The sequence below is a fragment of the Mytilus trossulus genome, chromosome 7 (assembly GCF_036588685.1).
Source record: "Mytilus trossulus isolate FHL-02 chromosome 7, PNRI_Mtr1.1.1.hap1, whole genome shotgun sequence".
NCBI lineage: Eukaryota > Metazoa > Mollusca > Bivalvia > Mytilida > Mytilidae > Mytilus > Mytilus trossulus.
The window spans coordinates 80662992-80682601 of NC_086379.1; the positions used below are offsets into that span (position 1 = coordinate 80662992).

General features: G+C 30.6%; 1 protein-coding gene across 1 annotated transcript in view; it reads left to right on the plus strand.

Moving 5' to 3' along the window:
• LOC134725951 (calcium-activated potassium channel subunit alpha-1-like) overlaps positions 1–19610 on the plus strand; it is a 73024-nt gene that overhangs the window by 18215 nt on the left and 35199 nt on the right. The window contains exons 3-9 of the mRNA XM_063590269.1: positions 48–144; positions 2028–2139; positions 9906–10057; positions 10521–10691; positions 11608–11699; positions 12610–12720; positions 18559–18664. Of these exons, the coding sequence (XP_063446339.1) occupies positions 48–144; positions 2028–2139; positions 9906–10057; positions 10521–10691; positions 11608–11699; positions 12610–12720; positions 18559–18664 (841 nt within the window). The remainder of the gene's footprint in view (positions 1–47; positions 145–2027; positions 2140–9905; positions 10058–10520; positions 10692–11607; positions 11700–12609; positions 12721–18558; positions 18665–19610) is intronic.

A 19610-nucleotide genomic window follows, 5' to 3' on the forward strand; every position in this document is an offset into this window, starting at 1 on the left:
TATAGTGCATAAAAATAAAATTAACCTATAATTTCTTTTATTTTTAGGGAGGAAGTAGAAAACTGTGACCCATGGGCAGACAGTCCTTCCCAGCAAGTAGACCTTGCTTTCAACGTATTTTTCATGATATATTTTTTCATCCGAGTGAGTATTCAGATTACTTTCACAATTAAAGAAACAAACGGTAGTGATTTTGTCTTGGAGATTGGATTTCATTCTCAGGAGAAATCTCCTATTTCTCTTTCCTTAGAACATCAATACCATTAGACCTTTATTACCATTCTCCAGAAATTTATGTACTTGTAATGATCTTGTCTTAATGATATGAGACATTTCTGGTTATATTTCCTACACAATTTTACAGTTCATGTAGTCAAGTATTGTTGTAATCTTAGATTAAAATTTTACAACCTCAAGCAATAACACTTTTTCTAAAATTTTCAAAATGAAATGAATAAGTCTCTGATTTATGTAATATATGAATTGGTATTGTCTTGATATATAAATAAATTATATACATCCACCTGTATCTATCCATCTATATAATAAGTATATTTAACCAAATTCATAAGGAATCTCTTCTTGATATTTCAAAATAGCCATTATATACATCCAACTTCTTCAAATATTTATGAGTTGTTGGTTATTTGCACTATTAGAAAAATACCTTTAGGAAACATTTCTGATAATAATTAATATTTAAAGGCAATATTGATAATGTAATTGATTGATCAACTGTTTCAATTTTATTGACTGTATGACAGTGAATATTTTAGAGACATCTGTTTTACAATTGGTTATTGTCTTGGAAATATATTCAGCTTGTTTCTTCAACCTTTTTATAGGTAATACAGGCTCGAATCTAGAGGGGATGTTCTGGGGGTTGGACTTGTTGGTCAATGCATTTGAATGGGACATGTAGTCGGAACACCATCCCCCCTTCTGTTCTGGGTTAGAACCCCCCCTTTTTTAATGCTAGATCCGCCCCTGTAATAACTAAGAATTGATTAGAAAATAACTTGCTTTTGTACACTTTAATAGATTAAATCTTGTCTTATCTTCTTTCATCTTAACTACAAAAACATAAAATCTAGACATAAACAGATTTACTCTTTTACCTTTTTTTGCAATGAAGAATAAATCTATTTTTGTTCAACTCTAGATTGTCTAAGAAAATGGTGCAATGAATTGACAACTGTAAACTGTTTTAAAAAATAAATTCTTTCAAGGATCATAAACATTTATTAACATAGATGTTGGTCCCAATTATATGCCAGTTATTTTGTTTTTTAACCAATATCATATGTAAATATAAGTTGTATAATCTCACAATTGATCACATTGTTATGTATTCTTTATATTTTTTTTATACAAAAAATAATACTTTTGAAGCTATACTTTATTGCAGCTGTTAACATGCTAACTTGTATAGCCATGAATAGATAAAAAGACAATTTATTGTTTGTTGGTGTTCATGAATTCTTAAAATCAAATCTGTGTTTGTTAAACTCATTCTTGATATAAGATAGCAATTGATCCTTTGGTTGGTGATAGGAGTGTAAGCCATTGTTGTTAACAAAGATTATTGGGAAAAACAGTATAACAGTTTCAGTAACAATACTCAAGTTTGATTATTGAAATCAAGTAGATTAATAACTTTGATTAGATTTTCCTCTTTTCATACATAAAAGATGAGAAATGCAAATCAGAAAATAATAACAATACATATTACGAAACAGCAGATCAATTATAAAAGAATATCAAAATAATTCAAGTATTAGGATCAGTTTATTATAAAATGCTTCCACACTTCATACAAAATGTACTACAGTCAAAGCTTTTACACCTCAATGAATTTACAAAAAGCAGCATTCAATTCTTAAATCATGTTTGATTTTCAGTAACAACATTATTGGAATGACCCCTTCATAATTATGCATTCAAAACCCATATTAAATGTGTAATAAGCTTCATCCATGTTTTTACAATAACAAATGTATCAAAGATATATTTATTTTTATTTTCAGTTTGTTGCAGCAAACGACAAGCTACTGTTTTGGTTAGAAATATTTTCTTTTGTGGATTATTTCACCATTCCTCCATCATTTGTTGCCATCTATTTAGACAGAAACTGGCTAGGTAGGTACTTTGTGGATTATTTCACCATTCCTCCATCATTTGTTGCCATCTATTTAGACAGAAACTGGCTAGGTAGGTACTTTGTGGATTATTTCACCATTCCTCCATCATTTGTTGCCATCTATTTAGACAGAAACTGGCTAGGTAGGTACTTTGTGGATTATTTCACCATTCCTCCATCATTTGTTGCCATCTATTTAGACAGAAACTGGCTAGGTAGGTACTTTGTGGATTATTTCACCATTCCTCCATCATTTGTTGCCATCTATTTAGACAGAAACTGGCTAGGTAGGTACAGATCTTATATTTAGACTAGTCAACCAGTCACCAATCTATCAATCAATCAAAGACATCTTCAACCAATCAATCAATCAATCAAAGCATATGTTAAGCCATCTTCCTTCAATCAATCAGTCTATCAATGAAATAGGCAATTAACATCATTTGACATCCATTTTACCAAAATCTATTATTCAATCAATCTTTATGCATTTTTTCTTAAAAAGCAATTTTCCAAGATTCCTGTATTAATAACATCTTATGAAACCAGATTTAAATGACATGTGCATCAAACAGTAAGAGCGTTTATCCATAGTAATTTGTGTATGAGATCATGGTAAACCTACTGCTTGTAGTATTAGGCTTATATATTTTTGCCAGTGGAAGTTAAACAAACAACAATCAATCATTTAAAGATTTCACTCCCAGTCCTTCATATGATTGTCTCCCCTGACTTAATGCAATAATGAATGATCTATGAATTTTTCTGAAATATATTGAAATCTCTAAGATTATTTAATCCATCTTTAATGGGAAAGGATTTGTATAGGCGTTGCCTTTTGTCCAAACCGTTTGTTTAAGTATACCTTTGATATTTGAATAATAGAATACTTTTGAATTAAGAATATAATTGTACAAGGAACCTTTTGTAGTGTTGCTATGTTGTAATATATCATAAGTGACCAATTTAACAAATATAATGCAATAGCAAAGGAGTAATAGATCATCTAGTAAATAAGACTGGCATCACAAGTCCATAGTATGGAATTAAAAATTCATGAAAAATTGCTATAAACAAAGTATAAACATAGTGTTTCTATGCAGTTTGAATGCATTATGTGACATGCATCATAGAAGATTTATCTTGAGTGAAAGTAAAGCTAGCCTTGGGAATATACTACTCATCTACTGCTCAGGAATTCTATAGGAAATATTGAATATGACATTTCGTTACTGACTTAAATGAAGATTTTATCATTAATTATTAACAGATGAAATTTCAATGTTACAGACAAAAATTTGAACATTAGCTCATATAACATGCCATTATATTTGTTATATGCACAGTGTTTAAACATTAAAGTAAAAGATAGAATATAAAACTGAAATAAATGGCACTGTCTGCATAGTTTGATAAGAATTGGTGGGCGACCTGTAAAATAACAATAAATCTATTTTCCTCAAATGAGTAAGTGATGGGAAAACAGTAAATTGGCATCAAAATTTTCTCCTCCATTAAATGAGTAATTCATTGGCAAACAGTAAAAATTACATTGGATTGGAAAAAGATACCTTAGGTTTTGATATGCATAAAAAATGGTACCTCTTAGGATTTGGTATGCATAAAAAAAAAGGGTACCTGTTAGGTTTTGATATGCATAAAAAATGGTACCTCTAAGGTTTTGGTATGCATAAAAAAGGGTACCTGTTAGATTTTGGTTTGCATAAAAAAAGGTACCTCTTAGGTTTGGTATGCATAAAAAAGGGCACCTCTTAGGTTTCGATATACATCCAATTTTAAAGGAGTTCATAGATTTATATTATTTTCAACCTCAATTTCTAATTCATAGAAATCTGAATCAGTCACATGAAATCAGAAATTAAATTTAAAAGTAAGACACCTACTTTATATAAAATTGAGAATGGAAATGGGGAATGTGTCAAAGAGACAACAACCCGACCAAATAAAAAAACAACAGCAGAAGGTCACCAACAGGTCTTCAATGTAGTGAGAAATTTATATGTCCATCTCAAATTATGAATGAGGTAGAAAGAAGCATTTCATCTTTTCTATAATAAGATGATAATGATAATATTAACTCAGCTGAATAAGCTTGTAAAATAGGTTAAACTTTACATATAAGCTTATATACAATGTAGTTCATGATGCTATGTGTACTGAACTTCATACAACCTTAAATTATACAGAGCTGTTGCATTTACATTAATATAACATTTATCCCACAGCATGGGGCTAATATTTTACATCAAATCTGTTCATGTTAAATGATTCCTCTTTAGGTCAATCAAATACATGATTATTTTCTTCCTGAGAGAATTTATAGGCTGTGAAAAATATATACATCTGTAAAATAATTGACTATTTGATGAAAGGAAGAGTTTAAATAAGCTGTCGGTTTAAAATCTGATATACCTTCTATAAAGGCAATAAATAGAATGTTCATACTTTGCAACATGCAGTTATTATATTCTACATAATATCGGACGTGTTTTTCATAGCAACATTAAAACAAGAATTTGTATACTGAAAGATACAAACCCTAGACTAAAACAAAAAGGCTTTGCATCATCACACAAAGAAAAACATATTTTTGATATCACATCTAGTAATAAAATGATTTTTACATCACAAAAAGTCAAACATTTATTTCTACATCACACAAAGTAATAAAATTAATTTTATATCACAAAAAGTAACACATTATTTCTACATCACACCAAGAAATAAAATTATTTCTTTATCGCATAAAGTAATAAAATGACTTCTACACTAAGAAAAGTAATAAAATGACTTCTACACTAAGAAAAGTAATAAAATGACTTCTACACTAAGAAAAGTAATAAAATGACTTCTACATTCAGAAAGGTAATAAAATGACTTCTACATTCAGAAATGTAATAATATAACAGTGACTTCTACCTCACACTAAGTAATAAAATGATTTCTACATCACACAAAGTAATATGTTCCTCTTTTTCTCCCATAAAAGTAAACCCAATGTTAATTTTGTTGATTCACACTATATGCATTAAGTATGAGGATTTGGTACAGGCAGTCCCCAGAATTTTGTACCAAAAATATATGAATAACTAATATATGAACAGCACCAAATGGGAAAACCATCAATGTTTGTCTGCTCAAAACTGAAGATTTTAAATCATGAAAATTTATTAAATCTTGAAATTATAATAATCTTGCACTAGTAAGTGTTGACGACCTTGCAATTGCTCTTTGTATATTGGTTACCTTAGATAGGTGTTTTGGATTTCCAGGGGCTAATTATTCCAGAAGTTTTTAATCAATAAAAGGCTTGTAGTTTCAAGAAACGCATCAATGTTATATAATTTGATTGCAACTCAAGAAATGAATTTTCCTGAATAGAAAGACTTTAGCCTTGTTATTTGCATATTTATGTATTGAATATGTGTCATTTAATTAAAAAAATGGTAGACAATTCTTAGGTCATTGCGGGCATAATTGCATTTGAATATATACACAATTGATTAGATTTGAGTTCTTTGACAACATTCCCACCTTCTCAGTGGTACACAAAGTGGTTGCTGTAATGTGGGGGTAATGTTTACTGTCTAACGGCTAAGTATCTGATCATAGCCCTATTAAAATATGCATGTTCAACTTGTAGCTTCTTACAATTGTATTAAACATATTAATTTCTTATCATAAAAATGGCTGAAAATATCTTGATAATTGACCATCCATCCAATTCTTTTAATATTATCCATGATTATGTTTCTGATTTGAAATAGATGATTAAACCTGTAAATCTGCATTTTCTAATATGAAAAGAGTTAAAAGACTCATTAAGAAGAGTAAAATTAACACTATAAAATTTATACACACAGGGCTCATTCTTTGATTAACCATAATCTCAAAACTTAAAATCAAAAGTTTGAAAACCAAGTACATGTATACATCAATACATGAGGAGCTATTATTACTAAAAAAGAACTTAAGAGAATAGTTAAGTTTGTGTGAGGAGGTTTCTTAATAACATCTTATAGATCTATCAAGGGATACTAAGGATTTTCTACCCAGGAATGGTTTACCTTAGCTACCTAACCTACATTTGGTAAAAACATCAGTATTTTTGGTATTTATTTGGTTTTAATTCCAGGGTCAGTTGTTAGTCTTTAGAAAATGAAGAGCCAAGCATCTGGCATACAAAATTATCAGTCTCACAGTTATATTGTAACAGAGGCATACAGAGTTTTGATTTGATTTTTGGTGTTTTAACGCCACTTTTAAGCACAGCATTTAGGCTATTTCATGGCGGCCAGGTTTAATGGATGGACAAAGCTGGAATGCCCAGTGAAAACCACTGACCTTCGATAGGAAAATTGACACTTAAGGGGGGTTCGAACTCACATCCTCAGTGTTGACTGGCTAGTGATTACAATAGTAACTACTTAGACCACTTGGCCACCAAGGCCCCTAGAAACATACAGTGATTTACTACTTAGGATACATGTTCCTAGTATAATTGATGATTTTATTTTTCTCAATATATCCTTTTATTTGTATAAATATACAGAATATACATATCTGTATCCAGGAAGCGGTTTCAAGCCAAAATCAATATCTTGTATAGTAGATATTAAAAACCTATCCAGTCTTTACAGTAAAAATCAATTTTTCTATCAGTGTCTTCATCTGTCAACAGTACATTGTCACTGATAAAAAAAAATAATAAATAGATTTTATTCATAGAATTATTCACTAAGACTCAAGTGTCTCAGTTCCATTTGATTTAAAAACATGAAAAAGACCAACGTTTTTAACCTTTTTGTATAATATACATTATCAATTGCTTTGTAAATAATGAAATATTGCCATTTGAAATTTAGTAAATATTTGTTGTTAACAGAATCTCTTGCTGCCATGGAGAATCAACTATTATAATTGTTATAGAGTGTCATTTGGATCACATTTAAATTTTGATTTAGTTTAGTTTGCTTAAAGTATCTTTTACTTAAATTTGTAATGGTAATGATTTCATTTTTAATCTATTGTTCAAATTAAATATTGTGTCTAGTTTCCAGGTTTAAAATGACAGACATATTCATGGTTTCAAGCTTTTTCTAAAGTTGATGTTTGTATTGTCTCTATGTTGGGTATTAACCAGTATGAACAGGAGCCATGTGGTGTCCTTCATTTCTTACTTCACAGGGAACATTTATGTCATAGTTTTTTTACTTTAATTTTAGTTGGTTGAATAAAGAGTTTTTCAAGAAGAAATAGAACTTTGTGGTTTCTTTATTGATACTAGTATTAAATTTTTTCATCACATTCAGTTTGAATTGGGAGATCATAAGTAGTCAGTTACTTCACCAACTTGGTAGTAACCAGATAGACCACTTTCCAGTTCATCCGTCACCGGAAAAAACTTGTCAATTATACGCGCCTTTATGACGTCATTTACCAGATAGAGGGGGTCGTCTGTATCCCTGCACTATTTACGTTCATCAAGCGTCTTCGTTAGTGATCCTCATTGTGCAGGATAAACTAGAAATAATGGTTGTTCTGTAGGTGCTAATTCTCTAATGACAGCAATGCTGATTGTCAATTTTGAGAATTCAATGAGCCAAATAATTCATACAATATAACATTATAGTTTTCCAACCACTGGCTCAACACTGGAATGGAAGTGACGACGCCTAAATGCACCAAAATGGGAAATTGTGTGATTGAACAGTAGAAGCTTCAATGGTAGCTACCATAAGATAATTATCATCCCATTTAATTTCACTTGGTAAAGCCAATAAAGAAGTTTTTATGCCCCACCTACGATAGTAGAGGGGCATTATGTTTTCTGGTCTGTGCGTTCTGTCTGTCTGTCCGTCCGTTCATTCGTCCGTCTGTCCCACTTCAGGTTAAAGTTTTTGGTCAAGGTAGGTTTTTATGAAGCTGAAGTCTAATCAACTTGAAACTTAGTACACTTGTTGCTTATGATATGATCTTTCTAATTTTAAGACCAAATTTGACTTTTGACCCCAATTTCAAGGTCAACTGAACATAGAAAATGAAAGTGCAAGTTTCAGGTTTAAGTTTTTGGTCAAGGTAGTTTTTTATGAAGCTGAAGTCCAATCAACTTGAAAATTAGTACACATGTTGCTTATGACATGATCTTTCTAATTTTAATGCCAAATTAGATTATTTACCCAATTTCACGGTCCATTGAACATGGAAAATGATAGTGTGAGTGGGGCATCCGTGTACTTTGGACACATTCTTGTTCTATATGTTTGCCATGGTCTTGTTTAAAACTTCATCCAAGAATATTGGTCAGACAGGTATACACTTGTAAGATAATGTATTTTCGTTTCGATATTCTGCAATTCATTACTTGGAAATCAATATTAATTGGCCTGTAGATAAGTTAAATGCTACATTATCTTAAATATCCTCCACTAATTTTCGGTACTTATCGAAAACCAATTTAGATTACAAAAATCAAGACAATAATTTGTTTAATAGAAAACAGTAAAAAAGTTTCCCATAATTTAATGAGATAATGTCATGTTGTCTTATCCTCTCACATAACAGTATATAATATATATATATATAGGACTATTGATTCTGGCCTGAGAACAGTCATGTCCAGGTCAGCAGCTAGAAACATCATGAAAAGATAATAGCTAATTTGTAGTCAAGTGTGTTAGGGGGTTGAATAAATACTCATTGATATAAGACCCAAAGCTCATGAGATAAGGCTTCCGTCTTGTGATGAGAATAATTAAAGAATTGATTAAAGGAATGAAATTGTATTGTTTTTGTTTGTTGTTTATTCATCTGTATCACTTGATAAAGATAATTGCATGTCCCACACGTAATGCATTGTGGGGGACATGGAAATAATAACTTGGTGTACAACTGTCCAGTCTTGTAAATGCTCTAACTGGTACAATTTTTGCCAGATTTTCATAAAACTTACACTATAAGATAATATCCGCAATATTAATAGAAAATTCTAAAACGGTGGACGATAGACTTTTTTTAAAGATTAATTCCCATTTGAAATATTAAATTTATAAACAATGGCCTTTTTTGTGCTCTCACAGATATAATTCTCGCCAGATTTTTATATAACTGATACTACTGGTAGGTCAAAATCACCAATTCCTTGAACAAGTTCTTTAACAGTGGACGATTTCCTTTTTCTAAACGAGTTTTGCCCTTTGGAAATGTTAAAATAAGTGCAATGCGGGGGACATAAGAACTCTGTTCTCTCTTTTTTTCTGTGAAAATCTTTTTTTTGTTCCAAAAATGATTTGGTCTGGAAACATATACATGTATAGGCAAATTTATCCCTAAATTGAAATAAACATTTTGCTCAGTAAACATCATGGTTTTTTTTAAAGTAGTAGAAAAAGTAGTAATTTGGTTGAATTAAAAAATTCAGTGTCAGCTTAAAGCAAACTTTATTACAAATGATATTTTCATTTTTGGTCTAAAATAAACATTTAAAACAGATAAAAAACGTTCTATAGTAAGACTAAACTGTGCTGGAGTGATTTTGTTATATTGGTGTTAACTCCTTTATTCTCATTTAGATATCACAATCCTGTGATACCTCATTATGAAGTGTTGTATACTACTCAAGAGTCCTGATAATACCTTCGGATACAAAAAAAAAAATGTCAGGGTCTTTTTTTGTTAAATATATGAGATATTTTGAATGTTATGACTGTCAACAAGGTTTTACAATTTATTTTGTTTATTGTAGGTTTAAGATTTTTGAGAGCTTTAAGACTAATGTCTATCCCCGACATTCTGACGTACCTAAACATGTTACAGACCAGTACTATGATCCGTCTGTGTCAAATGTTGACCTACTTCATCAGTCTATGGCTGGCGTCAGGAGGCTTCTTACATTTAGTAAGTTCAAACTATTACGGTAACAAGTATATTAAAGCTAGTTTTTGAAATTAAAGATGAAAATTGCAATTTGAATAAAAAAAAAAGGTAGGTAAGAGAACCATAAATATACTCTGATACATTGACAGCAAACATACTGCTAAAAGTGCAATAAATATTAAAAACATTGAAATTGGAATTCAAACTGATGCCTGATGAAGGAAATATATTGAAAAAGACAAAAGGATAGAATTGAGTAAAGTAATGTAATTACAGCTTTATTAATCTTAAAAGTTTTCTGCTAGCTGAGTATCAGGCCATAAAAATATTCTTTGAGTTACAAGTTTTTTTAGGGTAGATAAGAAACATTTGTTACAATTGAAGTTGAATGAAGATGAATTGGTTGGGTGAGGATATTATAATAAGGAAACAGTTCACAAGTTATTAACTATTTCAATAATTTTCTTATTTTCTGTCATTTCAGGTTGAAAATTCTGGTGATCCATGGAGAAACTTTGAAAATGCTAAAAGTCTGAGTTATTGGGAATGTTTATACTTTTTATTGGTTACCATGTCAACCGTTGGATATGGTGATATAAGTGCTAAGACAGATATTGGTCGAATCTTTATTGTCCTCTTCATAATGATAAGTATTGTAAGTACACAGAAAAAATATTTCAATAAAGGGTCATTAAACCAATGAAACAAAAGATCAATTTACATAGTTTTCACTGTCTGAAATTTGAGAAGTATTTGAATCTTTGAAATATAGATTTAAAAATAAGTACCATGCCTGTCAATTTTGTATGTTGTTTAGTTTGTCATTCACATTCAGAAGTAAAATGAAATTAACACTTTCTAGATTTGGTGTGCCCAAACCACTTATGAGCAATGTGCTTTTCTGATACCTTCATCATACATACTCAAACTGAAGAAATTCAAAGCCAATGATGTATAGATACTGGTGTACTGATAATTTTATATTCCTCGTAATCTTCACAGTTATACAAATGATTTGCATTGATTATCACCACTGAATGAAACTTTTGCCTAAAAAGTAAATAGAAACATGCAGTTCTGTCTCATTCAATCCAAATATACCCCGTCAAAGCTGACACACAGTATCATGCAAAACTATGATTTTCTTCTTAAAAAACAATCATAAAGTGCAGTTTACAGAAATATCTAAATTATATATATCTGAAGTACCTCTACAAGCTACTTTCTAATTACTATGAAAGATTGTACTACCTGTAATAACATTGAAGCTGCAATCTTTGTTCTCCTTGTATATTACATTCATCAATATGTCCACCTCAAATGATGGATTGCATGCAGTGTGTTCCAACTGGTCTGATTTTGTTTATTCCTTATATAAGATATCTTGATACCATTTGTAGGGTATGTTTGCCAGTTTTGTTTATTCCTTATATAAGATATCTTGATACCATTTGTAGGGTATGTTTGCCATTTTTGTTTATTCCTTATACAAGATATCTTGATAACATTTGTAGGGTATGTTTGCCAGTTTTGTTTATTCCTTATACAAGATATCTTGATAACATTTGTAGGGTATGTTTGCCAGTTTTGTTCCTGAATTACTGGAAATATTTGGTAGAAGACAGGTTTATGGGGGATCATATAAAAAAGAAAGAGGCAAAAAGTAAGTTGAGTTGTGTTGAGATATGATGTTTACATGAATCACTAGCAATACATCTGACGAAGAGAGATAAAGTTTGTCAATTATAAACCCTCATTGGATTTCTTTGATGTCAGTAACATTGATGGTGTTTGCATTAATAACATTTTTTTACTTTATGAGCAATCCTATTGTTTTATCTTATGAGCAATCCTATTGTTTTATCTTATGAGCAATCCTATTGTTTTATCTATTATTCTACCTATCTGTAAAAACACTGCATCTAATAAATTAACTTTCTGACCTCCAGCAGTTAATGCACTGAGAAATAAGAGAATTTTAATAAAATGTATTGAATGAGTCATATTATGAACCAAGTTTGTCATTATATAATCCTTACATACCATTTTATTGAGAATTCATTTACTCTGAAGATCCACATTTCTGTAAAAGAGAGGTGAAAGATACCAGAGGAACATTCAAACTCATAAATCGAAAATAAACTGACAACGCCATGGCTAAAAACAAAAAAGAGAAACAGACAAATAATAGAACACAAGACACAACATAGAAAACTAAAGACTAAGCAACACAGACCCTACCATAAACTGGGGGGTGATCTGGATCAGGTGTTCAGGAAGGGTAAGCAAATCCTGCTCCACATGTGGCACCCATGATGTTGCTCATGTTAATACAAGCCTGGTAAATAGTCTATTCAGTAGGTCATATTAATTTCTCTTTTTGTAAATAAGCTATTCATGTGAATGAAATAGTCAGTGGAAAAATTAGCATATGAAACTTGAAAACAAAACCACATTTTGCTATTCTCAAAATGCCTCTATTTATTTGAAGGCACATAGTGGTGTGTGGTCATATAACATTTGATTCAGTATCAGACTTCTCAAATTCTCACAATTCCTGTATTTATTTTTAGGCACATTGTAGTCTGTGGTCATATAACATTTGATTCGGTCTCAAATTTTCTCAATGATTTCCTACACAAAGACAGAGAAGATGTGGATGTTGAAATAGTCTTTGTTCACAAGTAAGTAGAAAACAATATTTTGGTGAAATAAAGGAGGTATGTGAAGAAAATTGATTAGACCAAATAAAAATGCAAACTAAGATGTCAAGTGGTCATCATATAATGGAGAAGTGTCACTAGTCCATAAGACATTTTTAAATGATTGGAAGTACACGAATTCAATAAAGAGTTCTCAGAGGAATCTGGTATTACAACCATAGATAACTCACAAAATAAAATATCCAAGAATATGCAAGTTTTAAGCCATCAACAAAAATTGATACCCATAAAAATAAATTCACAGTAATAGTGTTAAATAAGTTTTGTCAATACCATTGGATATGAATATTCATCCCTGACCCATCAGAAAAAAAACCTTAAATTTAGTAATTTAATGCATAGTAAAGGTATAAAGAGAAGTCAGCAAAACATATGTGTTAAATGAAGAACAAATATTCAAACTTTATTTCCAAGCAATGAACCTAGGGAGGATACATAATTTTAAGTAACAGGACCTTCTGTCCGTGTATCCACTTGCCTGTAGTTAGCATGTTTCACACTTGTTCTCATCAAAGAAATCTAGTCTTCCCTCCAATTCATATCATGCTTTGAAATTGTCCATATCTTTGTTACCAGAGTTCTAGAATGAAGGTCAGATTTCAAGTTAAGGATTATGTACCCTTGTGTTGATTCAATGCTAAACCTATGGAAATTTTATAGAAAATCCACAGCATTTATCCTTGTACCCTCATATTTGGCAATTTCATGACTGATAGATATAAGATTATTGCATGCAGTGCTAGCATTGATTTCCTTAAAACAAGTTTTTTAATATAGGTATTGGTTAAAACAAATTAAAATAAGGACCAAATCAAGAACACCTTTTAGGGTGTGCTCGACTTTAGTGACTTAACATGAGGTATTTTGGAATTTACAGGTTGCTTAGAACTTTTTGTAAAAAATAAACACTAGCACATCATAGAAAAGCAAGTGAGTACCGTAATCTATGTTTCAAATTTTATAACAAAAATCTCTGTATTAAAGGCTGTGGATTTTCTATAAAAATCTTGATTTATTTGCCACAAAGTACTCTTTTTCTATTAAATGCAATGAAACAATAAATTATAATGCTTTGCATCAAGTTTCCCCTTAGTATATGAACAAAATGGCCTATCTCTATTATTCATTACATCAGTAGTTTTGATACAATTAAAGTTTGAAAAATTCACGCAAAAATAGCTATAGAAGGGGTCACAAACCAAGGAGATTTTACTGTATAGTTTGAGTCTAACATCCTATTTCTAATCATTGATTGTCAAATACTATGTCTTCAGGGAAAAAGATTGAATCTTATTGATATTCAAGTAATCAGTGGCCAAAGTCAAGGCCATTAGATGACTTACTACAGGGTTACAGCTTATAAACACATCTTAGCTCCATTCTTGCATTGAATCTTTCTAAAGCATTCCAGATACCTTGCTTCTCTATACTTTTCAGGAAGCCATATCAGTACATAGGTATATTGTAAATTATTGACTCAAATAAATTTCCATAATGCACTGTTACAGTGATTAGAATTGATTCAAATAAATTTCCATATAGTGAACTATTACAGTTATAGCATTGGATCAAGCAATTTCCATAATGTACTGTTATAGAAATAAAAGGGATAATTTATATAGGTCTAACTTAAACTATAAAGGTCATTTTGATTTTAGTTTTTAAAATACGATTATTTTATCATTATAAAATTACTGCTATTAAAAGCTCTGGTATAAGCTGATGATAAATTGTCCTTGTAAGTTTAAAAAAGGACTTTTATTTTAGTATTGTATGGAATGGTCTGCAGAAGAAAATAGCATTGATTGAATATCACGGGAACTATTTTTATTTCTGTGACTTTTCCCACATGACTAGTCATATAGAATAAATGGCTTTAGAACTTTAAAAAGCCGTATTACAATTGATGATGATTGCAATCTTTAGTGACATTCTATATTGATATTGTTGTTCTATGCAAATAAATGCTCTGAAATAGTTTACAATTTACTATAATTTGAATAATCTTAGTTGCAAAATGTCAATAAGTGACTGCCTATATCAAATCTATTCTAATTGCATTACACTTGGAAATTTATTCATTATGTATAAAAGTGAAATACTTTTTCAACTAATCAGCATATTTCTAAAAGTGCAGTATAACATACATTTAAAAATCATTTGTATCACTTTTGAGTTTGTTTCTTTTTTGTCAAAATCTTCAGTTTTAGTGAACATCATTCATGCATTTAAGGGCATCTTGTAGACACTTCCTGCGTATAGCAAACATAAAAGTATTGGAGATATAGATATAGGAAGATGTGGTGTGAGTGCCAATGAGACAACTCTCCATCCAAATAACAATTTAAAAATTAAACCATTATAGGTTAAAGTACGGCCTTCAACACGGAGCCTTGGCTCACACCGAACAACAAGCTATAAAGGGCCCCAAAATTACTAGTGTAAAACCATTCAAACGGGAAAACCAACGGTCTAATCTATATAAACAAAACGAGAAACGAGAAACACGTATATATTACATAAACAAACGACAACTACTGTGCTTAGTAGATCAAAGTTAAAGAATGTAACATAAAATTGACAGTTGGACCCCTGATGATGGCAGATCTGTCGTAATAACTAGATCTATTGAAGAAGAATTAAAATATAAATATATCAATATAAACATGAATAATTTTCATATTTGATTATATTCAAATAATGCATCTTAAAATGACCATCCCAAGCTTAACTGCTGAAACACGAAATTAATTATTTGTGTCGAGTCCTATCTGCAATATGGGATGCGTGGTTGCATGGGTGTTTTATTATAACAAGCTGTAACAGATCATACAGATTCAGTCTGGACTGAAGATTTTCGGGGTTTAAGCCAGTGGTTGAAAAAATCTGATTCTATATTGTTCAAATTATTTGGCTAATTATATTCTTATCATTGATAAAGAGGAATGCTGTCATTAGGATTAAGTACTTACAGAACAAACATTATGAATAGTTTATCCTGCATAATAAGGACTACAAGGTCGCTTTATTTACTTTAATAGTGCAGGTAATACAGGCTTTATCCCCTCTATCTGGTAACTGATGTCATAAAGGCATACATAATTGATGAACTTTTTGGGTGAAGGACATACTGTGTATTCATTATTATTCGTTGAATACCAATTTTCATGGGTTTTGTGGGTGCAGGTGAACCACAAATTCAAATATTCAACGAATAAAGTATTTTGAATAGGCTTTGTATACAGAGATTGGCAAAACCACGAATATGCAAGTTTTCAGAAATCTACGAAAATGCAAGTTTTCAGCAATCCACGAAAATTGATAACCATGAAAATAAATGAATCCACAGTAACTTGAAAGTGGACTATAAGAATCAGAAAAATTCTGCAAATGTTACAAAAGTGTAGGATGAGGTTCATTTCTTTTAACCTTGTTTTTCAAATTACATTATTTCATGACGAGGAGTTATAGGACTTCCAGTAATAAGTTTCCTTAGACAATCATTAATCACATAAAGTCTTAGTATGCCATCTGCTCTGGTTTCTTGTATAACTATTTTAAGGTAGATAATTGTCATTCTGTCATTTGGTTATTGACTAAAGCCTGTAGAAATTACCTCATTATTGGATTTGTTCACATAATTATATAAACAAATCTGTCCATGAAGAATTGACTAATATATGTTTGCCAATTCCTGGTACAAAGTTACAAGGCTAATCGTGAGTTATGGGTGTAGTAATCAGTCTGATATCAAACTATGAGAATAGATGATGGACATTTATGTGAGAGAGAAATGAACAGTTATATCTGATTGCACTGATGAACATTTTTCTTTGTTGTTTGTTGTGCTGCCAAGCTATTGTTCTTCCTTATAACTTGTCATTTTTATGCATTTTTTTTTATCAAACATTACACATATTTATTTACTATACAATGGTAATATTGCAATACAGGTTTTTTGGTCCAAGTTTGCTGTAATAAGAGACATAAAATGTTTTCTCCAAGTAGACAACACAAATAATAGACAGTAGATTGTCTACCCTTGGACAATCTCGGAAATTATTTTGTCTAGAATGATAAAAGGGCTTAAGTCTTCCTTATTCTTCAGGGAATCTTTTCCTTGGGTTGACAAATTCAATATCCACCTATGAAGTCTTAATGCATCTGTTTACAATACTTCTAGGGAAATGTATCAAAAGCATAATGATAAATTTGATAGGAAGCTTCAAATAGCTGACACTTTCGAATATGTTAAATCTGTTTGTTTTGTTCTTATTTTGTTATCTGTTTGAGTTTTGTTCTTATTTTGTTATCTGTTTGAGTTTTGTTCTTATTTTGTTATCTGTTTAAGTTTTGTTTAAGGTTTGATCTATGGATTCATTATTATTTGTGGGAAACCGTTTGGTAGATTCAGTGGGTATGTAAAGCAAAATTATATCCGGGTGAAATTTGATCCGGAGGAAAAAATGTCACAGTAGTTGTTGTTATTTTTTTATCCGGAGGAAAATATTTCCCTGGGATATTTTTTCCTTTGCCGTGAAATTCTATCTGGGTAGTTAACTTATTGAATAGTTATTAGAAAAAAATTATCCTTTAATATACTATGAAATAGTAATAGTGTATTTGAAATAAAGTCAAATTGTTAAAAAAAAAGTCTCATAATGGGAAATAATTTCACAAATTATCCTTGAAAAAATTTCCTGAAATATTCAAGTCAATATCATCCTTTTAAAAAGAAAATTATAATGAAACATAGGGATGAAAACCAGAAGTAATTTCAAAGATCTTAATTGTGAAATAATATCATGATAAATAAGGTAAGTGAAAAACATGTAAAAGTGAGTTGTTTTCAGATCTCAGTACAAACATAAATTTAAAAGTAAGGTAGAAATATAGTTGCATTACTACTGTTATCAGTAATAGAAGCATTTGATTATGATGATATTTTTAACAATATAAATAGTTTTGTCTGGGAACAGAGATGTAGTTGTTGATTATATGGAAGTCAGATACATCATAGTATAACAATATATTGGAACAAAAGCATGTTTAACAGCTGGATAGTTTTTACCTGTGAAATGTTATCTGTGTTATTAAATCAAATTGTAAGTCATCTTTTTATATAAATGAATGTATAAAATCTAAGATTCAAGGAAAAATTTCACTATAAAATAGATTCAGAAACATATTATGTTAATATCTTTAAAATACAAATTGCTCATAATTACCTCCCTTTGATAAATTATGCAAATTTGGTCTACCTTTATAAAACATTTTATAATTATAGTCAGGTATATATTGATTGTGAGTAACTTACATAGTAGGTAATGGGACTTTATTTCACAAGCATCTATGAAATATAGTACGGCAAAGATATACCGGTACATACTATTCGCATTACACAGATAGATTTTCACTCCTTTGGATAATATCAACCTGTGAAATACCATGCCTGGAAAAAAATTACCGGGACAAATTATCCTCTGGATAAAATATCACAGAGGAAGAAATAAACCGTTACAGGTACAGGTAAACCACAAATTTAGATGTTTTACAAAATACAAATTTTCATATGTTTAAATATGCAGCATTTGGAAAACCAAAACCAAACATCTAAGAAAAATGCAGACTTTACCATCAAGCTTTTCTCAATCCACAAAAGTTGGTACTGTTTTTAAATATAAAGCATTTAGAATAAACAGTGTATAACTTATTACATGTTTTAATGACTTCAGTGGGTGTATGTTAACACTATAGACACTTAAGATGATTGCTCAATCAATTATAATCTGTTTACAGAATGCTGCCAGATCTAGAATTAGAAGGTTTATTAAAGAGACACTTCACACAAGTAGAATTTTTCCAGGGAACAGTGATGGACGCCAATGATCTAGAAAGAGTAAAGGTTAATAAAACTTTATATTGATATACGAAATTAAAAGTGATATTTGCCTAGTGAAATTGTATTTAATGTAGTAACAGAGTCATTGAGTGTAAGCTGTCTAGCCAGTAATCATAATATGGTAAAGGGTTCTTCAGTCTTATATTAAAAACAGGCATAATGCCTCTAGTCTCAACTTGATTTTGATACCCATAATAAACTTCTTCATTTGCATCATTTTTATACGACCGCAAATTTTGGAAAAAATTTCGTCGTATATTGCTATCACGTTGGCGTCGTCGTCGTCGTCCGAATACTTTTAGTTTTCGCACTCTAACTTTAGTAAAAGTGAATAGAAATCTATGAAATTTTAACACAAGGTTTATGACCATAAAAGGAAGGCTGGTATTGATTTTGGGAGTTTTGGTCCCAATATTTTAGGAATTAGGGGCCAAAAAGGGCCCAAATAAGCATTTTCTTGGTTTTCGCACTATAACTTTAGTTTAAGTTAATAGAAATCTATGAAATTTTGACACAAGGTTTATGACCACAAAAGAAAGGTTGGGTTTGATTTTGGGAGTTTTGGTTTTAACAGTTTAGGAATTAGGGGCCAAAAAAGGGCCCAAATAAGCATTATTCTTGGTTTTCGCACAATAACTTTAGTTAAAGTAAATAGAAATCAATGAAATTTAAACACAATGTTTATGACCACAAAAGGAAGGTTGGTATTGATTTTGGGAGTTTCGGTCCCAACAGTTTAGGAATTAGGGGCCAAAAAGGGACCCAAATAAGCATTTTTCTTGGTTTTCGCACCATAGCGTTAGTATAAGTAAATAGAAATCTATGAAATTTAAACACAAGGTTTATGACTATAAAAGGAAGGTTGGTATTGATTTTGGGAGTTTTGGTCCCAACAGTTTAGGAAAAAGGGGCCCAAAGGGTCCAAAATTAAACTTTGTTTGATTTCATC